The sequence below is a fragment of the Aulonocara stuartgranti genome, assembly GCF_965226115.1.
Source record: "Aulonocara stuartgranti genome assembly, chromosome: 19".
Lineage (NCBI taxonomy): Eukaryota > Metazoa > Chordata > Actinopteri > Cichliformes > Cichlidae > Aulonocara > Aulonocara stuartgranti.
The window spans coordinates 7,619,530-7,640,602 of record NC_138955.1 but is presented as its reverse complement, the minus strand read 5'-3'; the positions used below and the strand labels follow the sequence as shown (position 1 = coordinate 7,640,602).

At 40.6% G+C, this 21,073-nt stretch overlaps 1 protein-coding gene across 4 annotated transcripts in view; it reads left to right on the top strand.

The window, feature by feature from the left end:
- Window positions 1-20,736, top strand: part of cdin1 (CDAN1 interacting nuclease 1) — a 51,038-nt gene extending 30,302 nt beyond the window's left edge. For all 4 annotated transcript variants that reach the window (XM_082516463.1, XM_082516461.1, XM_082516462.1 and 1 more), the window contains one exon: window positions 19,296-20,736. In XM_082516463.1, the coding sequence (XP_082372589.1) occupies window positions 19,296-19,464 (169 nt within the window). In that variant the 3' untranslated portion in view covers window positions 19,465-20,736. The remainder of the gene's footprint in view (window positions 1-19,295) is intronic.
- Window positions 20,737-21,073: the final 337 nt, after the last annotated feature.

The window sequence follows — 21,073 nt, the reverse complement described above, 5'->3', positions numbered from 1 at the left end:
CACTCTTAATGGAGGCTTGAAAAGGTTAGATCTGATAAAAAGCTGTCAGACGTCCACAAAAAATGATTTATAGCAAAATAATGGGACAGTATGCCTCATTTCTCCCTCATATGAAATGGGGGTTAAGACTTTTGGGTTTGCTATTATACATCATCTGGCTTGACCACTTGCAAATTTAGTGAGACTTGAATGCACACACACGCATTATGTTTCATCTGGCTCCTTTGTTTCAGTAATTTTGAAGGCCTTGTTGTAATGCTGATAATTTATGTCCCCACATAATTAGTAGCATAAAATTCTCATGCACCAAAAGCACTCATTGATCTCCATTCTTATCTGCTTATGTGCGTCCTTTGTTACACTTTTGTGATGGAGGAAATGGTAAAACTAATGAGAAAGTCATAATTCCAAAGTCTCACCAGACCGTTCCTATAACATCAATAATCTGCTTGCTGACACATTACCTCATAAATAGACATACCTAAGATTTTTGTGATGTTTTATATTAGTTGACATGACCACAATTAGAAATCTCCAGTTCTTTGTGAACTTTTTCTAGTTATATCAAGGGCTGCATGCTGTAGGTTTTACAGATGAAATTGCGCATTAAGCCTGTTAGTCTCAGAATGTCAATCCATTTGCGACATCAAATTAATTTCTCGATTCATGATATTGAACATTGCCATCCATTTTTAATGGACATGTCCATCATTTTTGTTGAACTTTCTAAAGCCTTGATAACAGGAATGCCTAATTAGTGGAGTGGAGTGTAATGTTACAGTGGGTGTTTGATATGCTCTATTGAATTCATCAGCTGGTACTTTTAGCTTTAAAATATGTAAGGCCTTCTTCTAGATATTTGGATCCATAAATGTAGTTTGTGTTCACTTAAATAACTGTTTATATATGACTGAAGCTGCTCATATTTAGAAATAATGTTTTGACCTTGTGTGCTTCTGCACATGTTTTCTCGTATAGTCCCAGTTAATGCAGTGGCATAAGAGTATTAAAGGCCTCAGCATCTAGGACATCACAAAGGAAGAGCAGATAGGGGATGTCACCTGAGCGAGGGAGCCCAAAGGCCGTGGCTGCCACTGATTCAATGAGGCTGGACATTACAAGGCCATCCCTGAGGACAGGTACTGGCGCTTCTGGGGTGACAGTGTGACACCTCCAAGACCTGTGCCCTGCCATACCTTACCTCAGGTTCTTGTCATAAATGTGCAAGACAAAGAAAGGGGGTGAAAAATAAATAAATAAAAAAGTATCCATGGCAATATTAGCCTTTAATGAATAGCTGATAGTCACTAAAGTGACAGAAACAATATTTGAATAGATTCATTATAGCACCAGCCAGCAGTCTTTTAGTTTCTCAATTAATCTATTCTCTTGTGATGTTTAAGAAAGAGCTTTTTTTTTCTGGCTTACAGTTTTTCTTCTGTTGTGTAGTTTTGGGCACTTAATATCAATAGAAAATTCTAGTTGTTTTGTGGGGGGGGGGGGGTTTCTGATAAAGCATAACTGTCTCCGCATAGCCTTCCTGCTATTTATAGTTATGGATGCCCCATGCAGTGCAGGAACGTGGCCTCTTTTATTGTTTCCTTTGTTATGACATCCTCACGTAGAATATTCCACAGCAAGAAAAATAGCCATCCACAGTGGTGGTTCCTTTAGGGCTTCGCAAGTGTTTGTTTTGGGGAACGTCAGCCCACAGAAGTGCAATGCTAGCCCTCACAGAGCAAGCTACTTGGAATATTAATGGTAAATGACAAGTCGGCCGTGATGCTTCAAGGATTTCATACTTTTAAGGATGCACATTTGGGTGCATTGTTTAAGACGTCTGGGGTGTAATCCGCACTCTCAGGTCTCTGGCAGCCTCAGGATTTAGCTCTGGTTAAGCCCCATGTCTCCTATTTATGTTGGTAGGGTTGTATGTGTGCATTATCCAAATTTGTCATTTACCATTGAATGTGAGAGCAGCTTTGACATCGCGCTGTGTGTATAAACGAAGAGCAGGACAGAAAGCGGCACCCCAGCGATATATACCCCTCCTCCTGTCTTGCTGCTTGCCTGTGACACTGTGAGATGGAGAGGAAAGCCTGAAGTAAAATGAGGTGCAAGCATGTCTGCTCCATGAATTCCTGTTTTGGTATGGAACTTTTTGAAGATGAACGTACATTTTTTTTGTCAGCTTTCACGATGTATGTCATCACACTTAAAAAGACTCACTCCTCCCCCCCTCATTTTCTCAGTCTCGCCGCCTTCTTCTCCTTCTTTTTTCCTCTACATTGACCTTCTGGGTTTCAATCCAGGAAGAAGCCAGCAGCATTTGTCAAAAGCACAGAGAGACTAGTGGGCAAGGAATCGAAAGGCTTTTTGTAAAAGTCAGTCTAACAGGAGAATTTTAATGGCTGTCTGACCTCTAAAGGACATTCAATTCTACATTACCCTCAATGTGATGTTAAACCTGCAGTAATATTTTCTTGACAGCGGGACAAATAGATTTGTCACACACTACATGATGCTTTATATGCATCACACAAAGGCCTGCACACTCACAGGTGCTAAATATCTTCACTTCTATCTAGATAAGTTCTAGAGATAATGCGAGTACGTGTGAGTAGTATCTGTTATATTGATCTAGTTTTTTCATTTAAAGACCTGCGAGTTCTGCTATAAATCGGTCATGGCGAGAAATTAATGGTTCAATTAGGCTAATTTAGCATTAATTTATGTTGGTCAGCATTGTCTTTGTGTATTTGCTGGCACGGAAACGGTAAACACTTTTTTTTTATTCCAGTCCAAAAATAAAAGAATTATTTTTTAACAAATGACAACCAAGGAAACAATGCTTCATATTTCTGCCTTTTGTGTTTAAAGAGCAGCACTGTGTGTACCAGATAATGTGCTGGTACTCGTGGTCTGTAGAGGCCCATCAGTCACTGTGTGAAGCTGGTCGCTTGTGATAAGTGGTTCCTTATAGATAACCTAGACAGTAGGCTTCTTTTTATAGACACACTGTCCCTCACATAACCTTGTTTTTTATTGTTGTTGTTTTTTCCCGCTCATTCTTGTTTCCTTTTCCCCTCCACACTGACTTCAGCCTCTTATTTAGCTTCCACGCTTTTAGCTTTGTATCTTTTTTTCTCGCTTAATCAAACAAGTAATGATTGGATTTCTGTAACTAATATTACCAGCAGAATTCTGATCATATACAGTGAAGAAACACACACACACACACACACACACACACACACACACACACACACACACACAAAACCGTACACTTGCAATACATGTGCATGTGTGTACTGCAGTTTTAAGTGCTTTCCTGGCTCACATTCATCTGTGTGTGTATGAAAGTTAAAAAGATCCTGACAAAAGGCTCTTGGTGATTTATACCTATAAAAAGCTTTTGATATTCTAAACCAGGAGGCAAAGTTCTTCCTGTTTTCGTTATATCTCACAAACTCTTCTCTGATAATGCAGCAAGTAACAGAAAGGATTTTAAAGAATAAAATAAATTATATTTAAAAAAAAAACACCAGTTGGCCTCCAAATGACTTCAAAAGCAGCCATGCTATTTTAAATGTACTCTAAGCATTCTCAACTGCAGTTAAGAAGAGATTTCTATTTTTTATCATTTGTCATATGACCTAATTTCTATTCAAAAGTACATTTGAATTGCTTGTTCTCATATTTAAATCCTATATCTGATTGTATCCAGTAGCAGTCATTGTGACTGATGTACCAAAAGTAATTTAGTTTAAATACCATATGAAGAGATATTTATTTTTGAGAACAATGTTTTATATTTCAGTATTAATTCACTTCTTTGCATTGTTGCCAGAAACACTGAAAGAGATATAAGCACATTTGAGTTTTTCCCCTCACTGGCCTGGCATTTGTTAAAGAGCTTCGTCAGAACCCTCTTCCCCCATCTTTGTTCCCAGGCAGCCCTTTCCTTCTCCTGTCTCTGGTTTGAGTTTCACGTCTCTCGGCGGTCTGATTGCCTGATAGCTTAAACATCTCTGCCTGCCTATCCTTTAGTGGGAGTGTGTAATCAAAGACACATGAGGAGCCTGTGTCCAAGTGCTGACCTTCTGCTTTCGCTCATCAATTCTTGGGGTTAATGTACAGGATCTATCAGGTCAGCAGATTTGTCTGCACAAACTCTGTCAGGTCTATAAACGATTGGAAGAAAAAAATGCGTCTGGCTGCTGGCTCTTATGAAAACTGTGTAGAATAAAATGAACACAAGAAAATTTCTGCTTATATATTTTTCACCACATCTTTGATGGTATCAGTATTTCTGTTCGGTGTTTGTTTTTTTATGACTGTTTTGAAATAAACTTCGTTGAGGAGGTCTATATGTGATTTTGGAACAAAAATTCCTGTAACATTTGTTGATGTGATTTTTCACCATAAGCCGAAACAGATGGCACGCAATCCTTTTCCTCTAGACTGATGCAAGTTAACAGGGGCATATATTTCTGAACAAGTGAAATCTAAACTCTTAACAGAGTTTGAGGCTTTGACCCCACCCCCTTTGAATGGCCGCCATAGAGATGTCAAAGAAATCTATTTCTCATTTTGAGTGATATCTCTATCAGTTGGCACATTCGCACCATGAGTCTATCCCAATGTTAAACCCCGAATCTGTCTCTTCAATGACGAGTGCGCACGTCTTAAATGACCACTCGTATCTTTTTGTTATGTGTCTGTGAGGTTAAAAGTGAACGGGCAGAATAGAGCTGTCTGGTGAAAGGCCTCTGATAGAAAGTGCCACTTCCATTTGAGCGCAGCTGCAGCAAAGCCTCTGCTGGCTCACTGTCCAGCCCGACACTTCACATTCTCTTCTCCTGCGATTGGAATGGATTTGAAAACTGTTAACTTCAGACAGAGTTTTGGCTTGACCATTTCTGATCTCTTCCCATTTTTTTCATTGCTTATCTCCCACTTGTTTTGTCAGAACCAATGACTGTCTCAGACGCTGTTTTCTTTTTGTTTACTTAAGTTTTCTGACTGCGTTCCTTTTTTTAAAACTTGGACTCAAAGTTGATTCCAAACCAAAGTTGGTACTCCTAAACCCATGTAAAAAATATTTCATATACAGTTTATATTTAAATATATACTGTCATGCACCGTTAAATTACATCTTGCATAACTTTTTATTCAACTTTCCATTGGACATACCATTAAGCTCCAGAATACACCTCCTAATTTGGTGATGAGGGGGTTTAACGGTTTGAGGAACTCTATTCTCAGACATGCTGACAGTCTTCACCCCCTTGGGTCCCTGCTAAGGATGGAGTTCGTGGTCGGAGGGAATAAAGTGAAAAAACCCTGGCTGCGTTTTAAATTCTCATTGTGGTTTGAATTAGAAAGGGGATAAATGCTCTGAATAATGATCAGAAAACATTTAGCTTCAGCTGCCCGGGTGAAACAAAACACACTCGAGTGAAACTTTTGAACTTTTTTTTTTCCTTCCCCCAGCCGTTTTGTTTTCAAATTTTAGCACTGAGTTCATGGGAAACTCACTCGGAGGTTACCTGCGCCTCTGCAAAGTGATGGAAAAAAGGATTACGTCTGCAAGAATGTTTTTACAGTTAGTTGAAATATTACTAACCTTGTCAAATGTCATTTTGAATGAGAGCGCAAACATATTTTAATCAGGGTTTTAAAGGCACGGCTTTTCAAACTGTGACTCTAAGAGAAAGGGGTCAGTTAATTGCAATGTTTGATGTCATATTCGGTCTCTGGCTCCATTTTGATGCAACTGCCTGGAAGCATGCTCGCTCTCCTGCCTGGCTCTATGTGTCTTTCTCTGTCTCACACACATACTTCATCAGACACAGTCAAATGAAAAACTATTGAAAGGTCTCAGAGTTTGTAGTGCTATAATCTTCATAAAGTCGACTTCTTGTCAGCCTTTCTTTCAACTTTAACCTTTAGCCTCTCACTGTGTACATCACCAGAGTTTGGCCACTTTCCATGGATCTGGCACTGCTGACATATAAGAGTGTTATTCATATTTTTGTGAATGAAACCATGAGTGTACAACAGAACAGCAAAAGTTACAGCAGCCTGACTTTTTCACTTTTCTTGTGAAAATATGAGCCCTGCTCTGACTTGTACTCAAACCTCTCCCAGCATACTATAATGGGCTAATCATCCAAACTCAGTCCCAAATCTCTTTGGTTCCCATAATTACTCTTTAACAGCAGTGGGAGGTAGGGGGTGGGGGGTGAGGAGGTAAAGGGATATACATTGTAAATTATGTTTGACAAGGTGGGGTTAGTGGTTTTGTCGTAGCTTGTCTTTAGTTATTACTCATACTTCCTCCTGCCATAGATAAGGCCTGCTGCTGAACATACCAAGGTGAGCACTGGCGCAGGGCTCTTATCGCCAGCATTGATTTAGGGCAAGAACTTAGTGACAGAGGTCATTGTGTAGTAAAGCTATCCGTCATTCAGGTTTGATTTCTGTTCAAACTTGTCTCCAAGTTGTCTACGCATAGGTTTGTAGCTCACAAGAGGTAGAGGCCACAGGAGGGTTGGACTTGGGTGGCTAAAGCTAAGTGCGTGTTAAGAGATCACAAAAATGTAGCATTTTGCAACAGTGACTACTGGTTCAAACTGCTATTTAAAACATAGCTAATATTGTAAATCTAATTCAAACCTCTTATTATCGTATGAAATCTGAATCCACAATCATTCGTCTTATGTTTAAAGCAGACATTACAAAAAAAAAGTAGACACATTTTTTTCTCCAGCAGCAATCTGATAGCCTTACTTATAGAGACATACTTACAGAAATTCCCCTTGTATTCTGTTTTCTTAGTATGTGTGTAAAACTATAAAATTTTCCCTCATTTAAAATTCAAGGTAGTTCTCAGCCTGTGGTATATACATTTGCAATCATAAACAGAGGAGATGAGTGTTTTCCCCTGTGCAGGGGTGTTTTTTTTAGATGTCTGGTGATGGGTATTTAGTACCGTTAATGTTGTTCATGGCCTTCATTTCTAGACTTGTAACTTTTGGCTTAAATGTTCTGTTTATTCTGGCAACCAAGTGAGGAACTCATACTTTCAAATATGCTCTGAGTCATATTATTGATTGGTCACGAAGATTATTTATTGCACTTTCTCTCTAACTTTTGCAAAAGTTGGAAGGCGACTGAGATTCTCCTGGAGTGCTTGCGTGTAAATGGCTATAAACTGGCTGTGCTGAATCCTGAGAGGAAAGGTACTCCCGTAGAATGTAAAGGTCTCTTTAGTTATGCTAAAATATCTAGCAAGGATGGTGGTGCTGCTCACTCCAACCTTCTACGGGATAACTGAAGTGGCTAATTACACTTCAGTCTGTAATCAAACCCATGTCAGGTTGTCTGAGAACCTGGATTTATATGGTGGATTTCGGTTAAATACAGGAGCAGCTTAAACATTTTATGGTTCTCTCCTCAAATTAAAGTTTTTTTTTTTCCCCGCAATCCCCTCTAAAATATGTCATATCCCATTACGCAAATTTGGATATGGTAAATTAGTGAGGAGTGTGCTTACACTATGAATATGTTGACTTTTTTTGTGCCGTATGCAGAGGGTTAGCTTGCTGGGGGTTGGGGGTGTCTTTAACTCTAAAAAGTTGTCTTGAATTTTCTCCCCTTGGAATATGATGTGTTTTTGCAATTCAAATATTTGCTCATTCTCTTCTCCATTGCAAAGCTCCCTTTGAAGCAAGGAGTTCTATCAGGACCAATGACAGTGTGAGTGTGCAGCGTGACAGCGCAAGAGGCAGTGCTGGACTATTTCTAACTGCATATTTAAATAGCACGGAAATCCAAAATCCAAAATGTATGCAAATGACGGCATGTTTTGCATGCTGATATTTTCATGATTTGGGGCTTGCATATTCAGGTGGTGCTCAGTACGTGCCTAGCTTTAGCAACATTAATCAGAATTACTTCGTGTCTTCCCCATATCCTTGATCTCTTTTTAACCAACATTTCTGTGGGTGGAAGGCCTGCAATTTGGTAGATTTACTTGATTTATTTTTCATGAAAGCTCTGCTGAAGGTTTTAAGACTGTTTTTAAGTGAAAGGACATACTAAAAGTCTTATATTTCATAGGAAAGTGTGTAACCCAGAAATGCTTAATATTTACTTCTTAAGAGTTTTTTTATTTTTTCCCCCATTTACATCCTGACTGCTATGTTTACTCCCCCTTTGTGTTATGTGCACATGGTTGAATGAAATTTTTAGATAATGTTCATTAAATCGAGAGCATATGGAATCTGAAGCTGCCTTTTAGGTTTTTTTTATGTAGCTCTTTATGCAATAAGCACCACCAAGACAAAACCCTTGAAATGGGCCTGAGGCCTGTCTGCACTTCTTAAGGTATAGAAAATACAATATAAAATAATTAATTGAATTGTCATCTGTATGAACGGTTCTTGCTCTTTGCACCCTATAATTCCCAACCTCTTTCTCCCCATTCCCCTCACCACATTCCCCCCCCCCCTTTTTTTTTCCTTCTAAACAGCAATTAATCTCATTTTTAGTCCAATTTCCAGCCCTCTGCTAGTGTCAGAGCGAGTCCCCTGTTTTGTTCCTATTTGGCTTGGTTCCTCTGCATAGTCATTAAGGGCCCAATTAATGTCACCCTTTAGCTGAAGAGTGCTCATTTTTATTGGGGAGCTGACAGTCACCGCCATGAGTGCCGCAGTGTAATATGCATTAATTGCCCCGTAACACTGGTAATTACCAGTTCTTCAAGCCTCTCAGTAAACTGTCATGCCCAGACACGACTGCTTTGAAATAGATTACTCATTAGGGGGACCTGCCCTGTTTTCCAATGGGGGCTCACTGGGTTGGCATAAAGACGAAAAAAATCTGGTGCTTGAACAAATAGTTGCCAAGAGCAATTTCCTATTACAACTTCCCGGTGAAGGCTTTTCTCTCTTTCTCTCTTTCTTTCTGCCTTTTTTTTTTTCCTTGGATGGTTTTCCAGCCGTCACTTGAGTTAAGGATCAGAAGTAGAGTTAAAGGTCCATCACAGATCTTGCTGATAGCAGTTGGTTTGTCTTCATGTCCCAGTTTGACTCCTTGAATGAAAATGTGCCTTGGGATTTCACCATTCAGATCACTGCGTTGTTTTAACTTTGTTACATTTGTATTTTGTTCATTTCTTTTCTTGCCTTAAATTTAAAGAAAAAAATGCCCCGAGACCAGTGCTGCATTGAAAATGTCAGAGTTTTGCTTGATGGGGGGCATTTCAAGGCCTCTGCACATAAGATCAAGGCAGTGTTGATGTGAAGTTCTTGTTCAAATATTGATGCTAACTTTGCACAACGCTCGTGTTTGCAAACTGTGGAATCTCCGTTTTAAACATAAGCTTGTGCTTCACAGCCCCTTCAACATGTTCCACGTCCCTGCAGAAACTTGTATTGATAGAGAATGCAAATAGATAAAGAAACGTATAGAGGACAAAAGGCGAGGATGCAGTGTGGGTGCCACCTTTGCTCGGCGATAAGATATTATAAAGGAAAGACCAAATCAAACAGCGTTAGCTAGCACACATCCTCTGCACAGAAAGGTGTTGGCCTGTTTAGTCACGCTTCAAATAATATTTAGATTTCACCACAGCCTTGTAAATGCTCCGAGTGTGCTGGGCCGATTCCTCTCTGGTACCTTTCCTTTTTTGTCAAAAGCACTTTTGTGTCATTACCCATTTACCGCAGCAAGGAAAAGAACAGAATTTGAAGACCAGGGAAAATTCTCTCACATACACACACAGATGGAAAACACACGCAGCCATGTGCACACCGAGCCTCACAAAGGTGCTGCTTTTGTTTTATCTCCCTTATAGCACCTGCTTCAGGCAATCTGCTCCCACTCGTCTCAAATGAATTTTGTCACGGCCTTTCAGATTCTCAGTCGGCGATGTGCTAATGAAAGGAGATGGTACAATTTGAACTGACCAGGTAGCAGCCAGCAGTGCACAGCTGAGAGCAAAGGATGGGGACACACCCCTCTTTGAAACAAAAGACAAGTCAACCGTCCACTGATATACCCATTACCCTTCTCATTAATACCCTGCAGACCTTGGTGTGTGAGCGTGTGTACTTTGGTGCGCTTGTGCGTGCGTTTATCTGTTTGCGTTGGTTGAACACTTATCGAATTGTTTATGACAGGCCTAATTGGGCTAATTGAAGACATTAAGATTACCTGTCAGCTGTGTGTATCCAGTCTCCCTATCTGTCTGACAACTTCTGACAAGTGAGGGACCCCGTAGCATCCGTGATGATGGAGCATTGCCGGGCCGTAATAGGGACAATAGGGGCCTCTCTAATTTGATGTGGGCAGCATTAGTTGTGACTATCCTTTGTGTGTGTGTGTGTGTGTGTGTGTGTGTGTGTGTGTGTTAAGTATAAGTGAGAGTTAGCTAGGGTAATGGAGTCCCCTTTGGCAATGTGACAAAACGATGAGGTAGTCTGAGGGAAAGAGTGGAAGGGTCTTCGAGTGTTTAAGGACATGAGAAGGAAGGTGCTTGAGGGTGATGGCCTTCACAGACTGACAAGAGACGAGCACTGACATCTGAGTGTCTGTGTGATTGTGGACCATTACCAGTACTGCTATATCAGGGATACCCATACTTTTTGACATGGAAAATGATCAAAATAGGTCCTGAAGTTCCACTTTGGTCTGATCTAATGTCTGCCATCATAACATAAACAGGTTTATAAGAAAAACCATACACAGAAGTATTTAGTTGATAAGTTACTGTATTTATTTTTGATTTTCATAACATTAAATTAAACCCAGACTAAAGACTCAGTTGAATGGTCCTTTTTTTGTCCTCCTGAATTTTTATTTTAAGGTGAGCGGAGCATAGTCCTATCTTCTGAGTCTTAAGGAATGTGCCTGTGCATATCTGTATCAGCTCACCCTCCCTCCTTTTTTCCTCCTCACTCGCCTCTCCTGTGTGGCCATTCTGTGGGGCTTTGCAGTGTCATCGCTATGACAGATCAACACTGTCAGCCCAAGAGATCCCTCTGTTTGTTTGTTCTTCTCCAAAAGGGGTTAAACTGTCAAGTTGACAACTCACGAGACCCTTAGACTGCCCTACTGCCTCTCCTCGTCTCCCTCCCTCCCATCCACATTCATCCCCAAACGAGTGAAAATCAATACCAGATTGCCTGAGGACCACTGTTTGGTGTGGGCTTGACCCCTAGATGTCCCCCACTCTGCTTCTTTCATTACATGTAGCCCAGTATTTAACTTCCATCCTGATCCCTTGCCTAATTAGTTTCGATAAGCTCAGAGTCTCTCTTTCCCTCCCTCCTTCTCTGTATCTCCCTGTCCTACTCTTACAATTGCATTCACACACAAACACAGCAAACACATGGACTTTTTGCTTTCTTTCACTTTGAAGGGACACTGTGGGCTGGGAGTAATAAAAAGACAAATCCCGACAGGCACACAGAAGCCCTAAGCTATTCTTGAGCTAGGATTATTGTTTTGTTTGCTTAGCAAATTTTTTAAAACTACAGTGAAATTAGATTTGCACCCCAGATTGTCAGTACAAACACTGGGGATATCCTGTGTTGTCCAAAACTAATGGCACTCTGCTGTGTTGGGCCTGTTGGCTAGTCCTGTGGTTTTCAGAAGGCCTCGTTGATATCGCGTAGCTCTGTTTAATCATTTTACAAAGCAGCTATTGATATTGTGTGGAAAATGCAACTTCACCTTTAGAATTCCCTAATAATAACCTTAACCTTGATAAGTGATGCAAGCAGGTATCCAGTGGTTTTTCTGCAGGAGGTATATCTGTGTGTATATGTATATTTACCACCCAGATGTCCAGGTGCCGCCACTGTGCCGACTGGCCCGTGGAACACTGACAAGCCCCAACAACATGTCGGCCCCCCCTGCTTTACTCCCCCCAGGGGCTAAAATTACCCTCAGGAATGTAAACAGACTGCCGAGTAAGCACACAGATTTCTGTGGCCCTTCGCCTGCATCCCTCTCCACACTTGCCCCCCCTAAAGTGGGACAGTTCCATTTTGGACACAGAAGCCAAGGTTGATGCGGAGGCTACGGTAACCCGGCGCTGGCTGGTTTGCTACAGTAGTTTTCTGATTGAGTAACAGGACAGTGATAATCATTTTTCCTAACTGCAAATATTTTTTGTAACACCTGAAAGACAAATCTACTTTTTTCCCACCCTTGTACTCCTCATATCTCCTTTCCCCCATTTCATTTTAGCAGACAGATAGGCATTCACACCAATTCATTAGTGTGTGGGGTCGCTGTAAGCAGTGGAGTTTGGGTGAAGAAGTTCACTGGGCTGGGCGCTGACATGTTGATTTAGTGGTGGTAACACGACTGCACTTCCAAAGGTGCTGACTTGGACGAAAGCCAGGCCTCTTTCTCTCACAGGGAGACATTAGAGACCACACTCTAATTTTGGGGCAGGGTTGTACTCATGGACGCAGAGGCCAAGAGGCCTACACAACAAACATTCGCACCTGCCTTTCCATGACTTTTGATTCACTGAACTGGTAACAGAACTTACAATGAAGTACTTATTCTTGAACCTGATGGAGACCTTGGGCCAATGGATAGCATGGCTTTTTCAGAATGGAAGAACAATGAGGAGCAGCCATACGAATTTACAAAGTCTCATTTAAAAAATATACTTGTGGCTTACATATTATATATTTCATGCAACTTGTTTGTGTTTCTGTGGTTTTAAGTACAGTTGCATGTGGATATTAAATGTTTTATTTCAACAGCTTATGTCGATTAAAAAACAGCTGAGTGCATGGCACACATCCCATGACCTCATATGCAAACATGATATCCATAAGTACACACGCATGACATTGTTCCTCCGCTGGATGCATTAGATGTGCCGGCGCTCGTTCAGACTGATGTTGCCCTAGCAAGGGTGGATAGGGTTACAGTACAAAATGTTGTTGATTAGGGGCTGTGCCTGTAGTGGGGGATCATCCTAAATTGAAGACACATTAGCTACAGGGGTTAAAGGCAGGATTAGGTCCAGATCTGTGTGGCATAAGGAGCAATGGTCAAAGAAAAATGCCTGTCCCAATGCTTGTCTTTGACTGTTTCCCCAGGGACAGGTGGCAATTATCGGCCAGGGCTGCTGGGAGTTCACAATAACAGGTTAAAGGAGCATGTATCCCCTTGACAATGTGGTTTTCTCTGTCTGCACAGCCTCCCAGCCCCCAGCCTTCTTGCCCACTACCATGGGGAGCTTCTTGTCTCTAGGCAGAACTCATAGACACGAGGACTCATCAAAGGCCCGAGGGGCTTTCAACTGATCTCCAAATTAGCACTATGGTCAATGTTTAGTTTTTAGAACTTGGAGCATTATCTAAAAAAAGGGAAAACCTCAGATGTTTATTTTTTTAAATCATATTTTTACTTAGATTATCTTAAACATGTATAGGAACTCGATTAAAACCGATAACAAACAAAATACTGGCACTCACTGATAAGTATACCCTTTGTTAAAAGGTAAAACAAACTTATTCTAGCTATAAGCCGGCATCAGCTTCACTGGCATTCCAGATGACAGCTTGTACCTGAAACTATATATACTCAATGTTTGCTAAAACATTAAGTATATTCATCCCCGAGCGCCGCTATTTTGTTTGTTCTTATAACTACATTTAAAATGTATTTACATAAATCAAGATTCCCAGACAAAATTACTACCCGCTCAAGATTTCAGTTCAATATGGTAGAGACACTATGTGCTGTCATCACCATGAAAGAATTCATTAATATCAGCATTAACTGTTAATGAATATCTACTCAGTGTGTCATAACTGAAGAGATCAAGCCATTTTCATGATGTACAGTGTCATTAAGGAGTGTGAGGAGTCGATATCTGCGAACAAAAAAAAAAGATCAGGTGTGCTCTTAGTTCCTGGACGTTAACCCTTTAAAAGCCGGAGAGACCGAGACGGACATTTATTTTTCTTGCATTTATGTTAACAAGCCTGTTCAAAACAATCCTTTTTGCAAAACACTAACACACAGGACACTTTTGTCTGAAGGACAAGTTTTGGGTTTTTTTTTTATGATTATGGTGCCACCACAGAGCTGTCGTCATTAGGCCGCTTTGTTGTATGTAGTGTACTCTGCGCTGCTTGGGCCAAATTCTGAACACTGGAAAGACAAATCTAGAGCCAGACCACACCTTGTTTAGTTTTGCTTCACATCCAATACAGACCAGAGTGTGTCAAAGCGTGTTGGACCGTGACACCGTAGATCTGAGAGGGAACCCGCACACATTACACACACAGTGCACACTTGTTTCTCAGATATGTGTTGCTAATGTGGTAGGCGACATGCTCAGTTAAGGGACTTAACGAGTTCAAAACACTGATTAAGTCTCCTCCCTTCAGCTGGAGGATGTTTTGGAAGCATGATATTGAGCGAATGGTTTCTAACTGGGACCAAATGTAATTAAGTTGGATATCTGTAAGTTACTATTGAGCCAGCAAATAAATATAAGGTTAATGCTTATTTGCTCATTCACATAATCATGTGTTAGTCAAGGTATCAGTCGGATGTCAGATTGTGTATCTGTACGGTGATAAGGTTTTGGTTATTGTGAGAAAGTAGCTGAAGTGATAGGAGCTTGTGGGAAATTTGAAGCCAGAAAGTGATAACTGATCAAATAATTAACGGGAGAAAAAAAAACATTTTACAATTATGGATGCATATGTTTAAAAATAAGCAGTTTTCTCTATTTATCATATAGAAAAAGCTCTAACCTTAGTTTTTTGTGTGCACAAATCTCTCCAGAATCTTTAAATTCCCAAATTCTTTGCAGTATTACACTTTGTTCTCAAATTGCTGAACCATTTGTCCATATAATCTTTTAGTAGCATTATTGGTGAATTGAAAATATAAAATATTAGTATATTATTTTCCCTATTTTACATTTATAGTTAATGAGCACAAAGTTCACCTTTTGCATTTGTAGGACGGGACTGAAATGTTGCTAAAGCTGAATCGGGTTGACCATCAACTAATTTCGTGATCCCTTAAAGGGCACAGGCTACATCCTGCTCCAGAAGTGGTTGCTGTGTTTACCAAGTAAAGCTCTGGAATCCTCTTGTCTCTGTTTTGGTATTGTTATCTTGCATTAGTGAGCATAAATTATCTCCTACTACAACATAAAACTGACAACACACTGAGTCGACCTGACCTCCCACATCTCTCATACTCTCATACTTACACATTCCACCTCCACACCTCTAGCTTAAAAACTACATATGCATATGAATATGACATGCTCTTCACTGGTGACAAAGATTAACCGCATTCTTCTCTGTTCCTCCTTAATTACGACGCTTGCGTAGGTTTTGGTGATAATAATGTACAATCGTGTGCTGCGGTTGCTTTATAATTGTGTTTTAAGTACCTAAGTTGAATTAAGTTTTTTTTCACCGCTCAATGAGACAAAGTAGGGGGTGGAGAAAGTAAAAAAAACCAAAACAATGTTTTCTATTCTTAGCTATGGTCATGTTAATAACTTGTCTGTGGGAGGTTAACTCTTCCATTCAGTTCCTGTTATTTATGGACAGTCGGATGTATAGTTTGTAGCAAGGGATTATTTACCTCCCTGTTCGAGGACGCCCCTCTGGGTAGAACCAGCCTTAAAATATCCTACTTGTGCACAGCAGTTTTACTTGTCAGGGGTGTCTTCATCATCAGTCTGGCTGAATTGCAGCAAAATGCACTACAAAGTCATTAAAATACACAAGCTGGGTACAGTATTCATGCAAAACTGTATCACCTGCTGACATGCAGGCTCTGGGTCACTGCCGTCCCTGTAAATTTTCGCAAATAATAACACATCACAACACCAGTATCTAACCTTTTTTTGTTTTTGTTTTTATAAAGAAAACTCTTATAACTCTTTGATAGGTGAACATCTATCAAAGGGATCTCAAAAGAATAGTCTTACTTTTACACATTTATTCTCTGTCTTTTACTACATACGCAGTTCGTCAGACTTCAACACAGACATTTTTATGCCTCTGTACTTCTCTCACAATCAGTCTGAATGCTTTTTGTCTTAAAAGAAGTTGAGCGGGTTCCATTACGGCATTTGGGAAAACTGAGAAAAGACTGACTAACACTAATGTTTGGCAGTGCTTTAGCTGCCTACCTTGTGACCTGATGTATGGATGCTGAAAACAAAGAGGTCTTTGTGGAGAGACCTCAGAGACATAGACTTCACCCTCAGGTGAAGGCTTGCACTGTCTAAATCATTGCTGGGGTGTTTGTTTAAAGTGGACCTGTGCGGTGTGTAAAATGAAGTGAGGGCATTTTAAAGTCGAGCATAAATTCATCTCAATTTTATTGATAATTTGTCATGTCATGTAATGTACTTTGGAAAAAGTGATTGAACCCGAGTTGTGCTTGAAGCTTCTTCTTTTTTTTCCACCAAATGTAGCAAAGGAAGTTAACCTTGATCTGCGTGTTGAGCAGAAATGTTCAACTCAGAGATTTTTGAAAAGATTACACTACCTGACCTCCCATGCATGGATTACGGGCTTTCAGCCATGCTTTCATTTCTCCCCCAAAATGAGAAAAGCAAGAACTAAAATCAAGAAATAAGTCTGCAAATTATTTGAAGGGTAGAGTTGGTATATTTTTACGCATGTGTTTATTATATTCCGTATTGCTGGCTTCATGGCATGTTGTGTGTGCACAGGCAGATACTAATAACACTCCCTCTTCTCCATTCATGTTTTTTTTTCTATTTCTTACTGCCTCGCTCTCATTAAGCTGTTGTAGTAAGCTGCTTGGCACCTGCTTTAAAATGCGACCACCAGCAGCTCATTAACACTAACGAAAGCACGGCTGGCAGCCCGCAATCCACGCCCAGGCTCGTCAAGTGGCCCTCTTGCTGAAATTAGCTACATTTCACAAACAATTTCACCAACTCGTTACATAGCGAGGTGTTTATTGGAAGATGGTTGACTCTGACTTCGAGGTGGTGTGCGTAATAAGCACATGCCAGCTTAAAATGAGCCAGCCCACATAATAAACCATAATTTGCCTACAAATTTAAACTGAACTTCCACTCACTTCCTCCGGCGTTCCAACACACAAACTTCAGAGGAAGTATGTATATATATATATGCGCAGTAGTAGTGCCTAAAGCACCCTGCTGTGTATTTTTACTTGCTTTCTACTTAGTTTTAGACTTTTTCACAAGAAAATCATGCTGGAACCATCAGACTTAGTCTTGACCCCCTGACCGTTCCCTTCCCCCTTCAGTGTTATTGTTACTATTCCCAGTCCAAGATTTTTACCTCAAGGTCCCAGTAGTATTGACTTGTATTAATCCTGAGAAGGATTCAAACTCCATTTATTTTCTTTACGGTATGGAAAGGCCTTGGTGACATGGCTCCCCAGTGTTTATAATTTTGCTTGTTTCAATTTGTACTCAGCCTCCCTTGACAGACCTGGGACATGATGAATCGTGCACGGCTGCCTTATCTGTTGATGTGCAGTTTTAACCTTTTCAGAAGGTTGCCTCTTTCCAGTGTGTGCCGACCAGTCTGCCCGTTCTACGCTTCTCACCCTCCCCAAACACACGCATACATCCAGAACACAGGAAATACAAAGAGAACGGCGGCAGAATAAAAAGAAGCACATAAGCCCTTTTCTGAAGCCACCTAATGTAAATGTTTAGGTTTTGTTTCCAAAACATTTCCATATTAAGAGTTGACGGCCATGTGCAGCAGTGGAGCGTGGAAATGGCGAGAATTTGAGGGTTTGAGTTTTGTGCAGTGTTGAGAGGGTGAGCTACGTGTGTGACACTGTGGTGAACTTAGAGCGTGCATCTGCAGGCTTTCTTCGGGGCTGTTGGCTTTGGCCTGTTTGCTCACAGATACAGCACCGTAAATCACGCGCTGTAAAACGCAGAATGCAGGGATGGGGTGTAGGAGCATGTACACTACTGCGAGGGCCGCTTAGAAGGAGGTGCACATATCTTCATGTACATGCGTCTGTCTGCACACGGGAACTGTATGTAGCATGCGCACTGCCTCGAGACCAGTCATTATAACAAGACATATGTAACAGCTGGAAAAAGAACAAAGGCTGAGAATTTATTGTTTCTGTGGTCACAATGCAATCTGTGTGTTTACAGTAAATTCTTAAATTGCAAACTAAAGATTTCTGTAAATACAGCATCTATAATAGTTCTTATAGTCTAACCAAAATGTCAAAAGATTTTATGAACTTTACCTTGAAGCTGAACTTGTACTGCTCTCTGTGGCCCTTTAGCTAGCTTCCTGTCTTGGCCTCCAGAGGCCCCACAACAGCGTTAACTGTCCAAGGATGAAGAGCAGTACTGTCAGCCCCCTGAATCTGCTCTAGCATCTAGCAGCTACAGTGCTCTCCACTCAAGAGTTCAACTGTGACACGTCTTTATGCGTGGCAGCTAAGGTTCAAAGAAGAGAGGGGCCACTGGTGGCTCATTGGGGGTTAATAAATATCTTGAAAGCTGCTTTATTTCCTTTTTGAAAAGAAATAATAAAATGTAGTTGCACATTCCAAGTGACGAGTTCCTCTGTTTAAAGCGTTACTGCATCTTTCAGCACATCTTTAGGGATACAGTTGCTACAGGTTCTACAAGGAAATAAACAAAAACATCCTATATCTAAACACTCCTAATTTGAGCTCACATTTGCTTGGAAAGTCAATCTTTATTGCCGCAGTGCAGATTGCTTTCCCCCTCAAAATGAAGGTAAATGAAACAGCTGGACACTGTTTGACTAGCTAACCTTAACCACCATATGCAGTGTGTTGAACTCTGCATGCTCTCTTATGCACCAAAGGCTTCTGATGTCAGGATCCGGAGGCCTTGGTGTAGTGCTTTGTTATAGATAGATTATTGTTATTTCACTGCCATTGTAATGTGATTGAGTGTGTATCACCCTGTCAGAAAGATCTTTATCTTCCTGGCGGTGTTTTTGTTTGATTCAGCACAAGTTTCCTGGATGTGATCAAAGGAAAAATACCTAAGCCATCTTATCGCTCATAGATCCATCTCACTAGTGTCCCATCTTTCTATCTCTTTACTAACCTATTCCTGATGTTTTCTGTATTTCCTATCCAAAGTCAATAGCATTTTCAGATATGAATTTGAAAGTCTATCTCAGTATTTGCACACTGAGAACTCTTGAAAACAGCAGCGGTAATGTACTAACAGTCTGTTTTGTTTTTGTGCACTGCAGGTTTGGTCCAGGCCTTGTGATCTACTGGTATGGCTTTATTGGAGAGCTGGATTGCCAGAGAGACAGAGGTATCCTACTCAAAGACTGCTTCCCTACAGACATTGTCACCCTGTGCCATGCCACGCAACAAGACCGATCACCTGAGAGCCAGAATAAAGACAAAGAATGAGAAAAGATCAGAAGCAAGAATAAAACCAAAGTACAGATGAAAGAATGAATGGGAGGAAAGAGGGATGACAACAAGGAGGTGGGAAGGGTACGAACACTGAATTTTGCAGGGGTGGATACCTAGATCCGGAAGCAATTTGGCTTTCCTGCAGTGTGAGACTACTGGCAAAAAATCTGCCCTGAACTTCACCTGACCCTCATTCTCTCTCTCTCGCTCTCTCTCTCCCTTTCTTCCTCTCATTCACTGCTCCAAAGCGGCCGCATGTAAATGCACACCAGCATTCTCTATATATCTGACGTCACTCATAGTCATACCTGTAAATGAAAAACATGATCTGGGAGGCTGCTCTGGTCGTGGTCAACACCTGGCCCTTGGATGGCCTCTTGCACTGGAGGCTACGGTGCAAGCCAGGGCCGAAGCAGGACATAAGGGCCTTCCTTATCACGCTCAGGCCCTGGCCTTTGTCACTCCTTCCTCCTCCGTTCCATAGGCAGATAAGAGAGGTGCGGTCTAGGGGCTGGGTGACGCCTGTCTCTCACCTGCGTCACTCAGTGCCCTCTCAGTCACTCTCCAGCGGGATAAACAGGATAGTTTCTGATTAAGGTTGGCCCCTCAGTGACCCTTTTCACATTATAAAATCTTTTTTTTTTGTTAGCACATATGCTTGACAGAACTGTTCATGCTGCTGTCAGTGTTTATTTCTTAACTGCGCAACTAATATTCAAATTCAAAGTTCCACTAACCTAATTAAGCGCAAATTTTGATACATTTACAAAAAAGGAATTTTTTTTTTTTTTACATTTGTTGGCTTCATGTTTACTGTAGAGTTAAAGTTATTGATAGAATTTCCAATAGGTGTGAACAAAATTGAATAATTTTCTATTTTTTTACGTTGAATATATTAATAATTTTTCACTGCATAATGTCATAAAATAATGAGCATAGCCGTGACAGTTTGCCTAAAGCAAAGCCATATTGAAATTGGGAGTAATGTGGTAGCCTAACAGTATTCACTTTAAAAGGATATAAAATAAGTGAAGAGCTTATCCTCGCATTTGTGAACCTACGTTTGCTTGACCAGTGTGTTTACTTAGTAAAATATCAAAACCAGGAGCTTTTTTACTTGTTTCACAGTAATAAAAAAGAAATAAAAAGACTATTAGAATCAGCATTTGTTGCATTCTGTCCCACATTTAACCTGTAACAATTTAAAGTAAAACTACTGTACTTCCATGTGTTATTTTGTACATGTAAATATTAATAAATGTGTTGTGTAAACTATTTTTAATATGTTCCCACGTTACTGTCAAAATCATAAACTTTATATATCAGGCACGTTTAGGCAAGTGAGGTAAAAGACAGGTACGTAGAAACACCTGATTACCATGTAAAGGTAAGTGACTGTCTAGTAGTCGTCTATTGCACATCTTTATAACCGTGGTACATTTTATGAGTGGATACTAATGGAAGAAACACAGCCGGGCTAGGAGAACCAGAAGTGAACATAAAGTTGAGTGATGGCTTTAGAGGCAGATATGCACTGCCTATAGGGGATCCCTGTCCTGCCCCTTTCTTTATGGCACACAAAACGATAAGAGGAAAGAAAGTG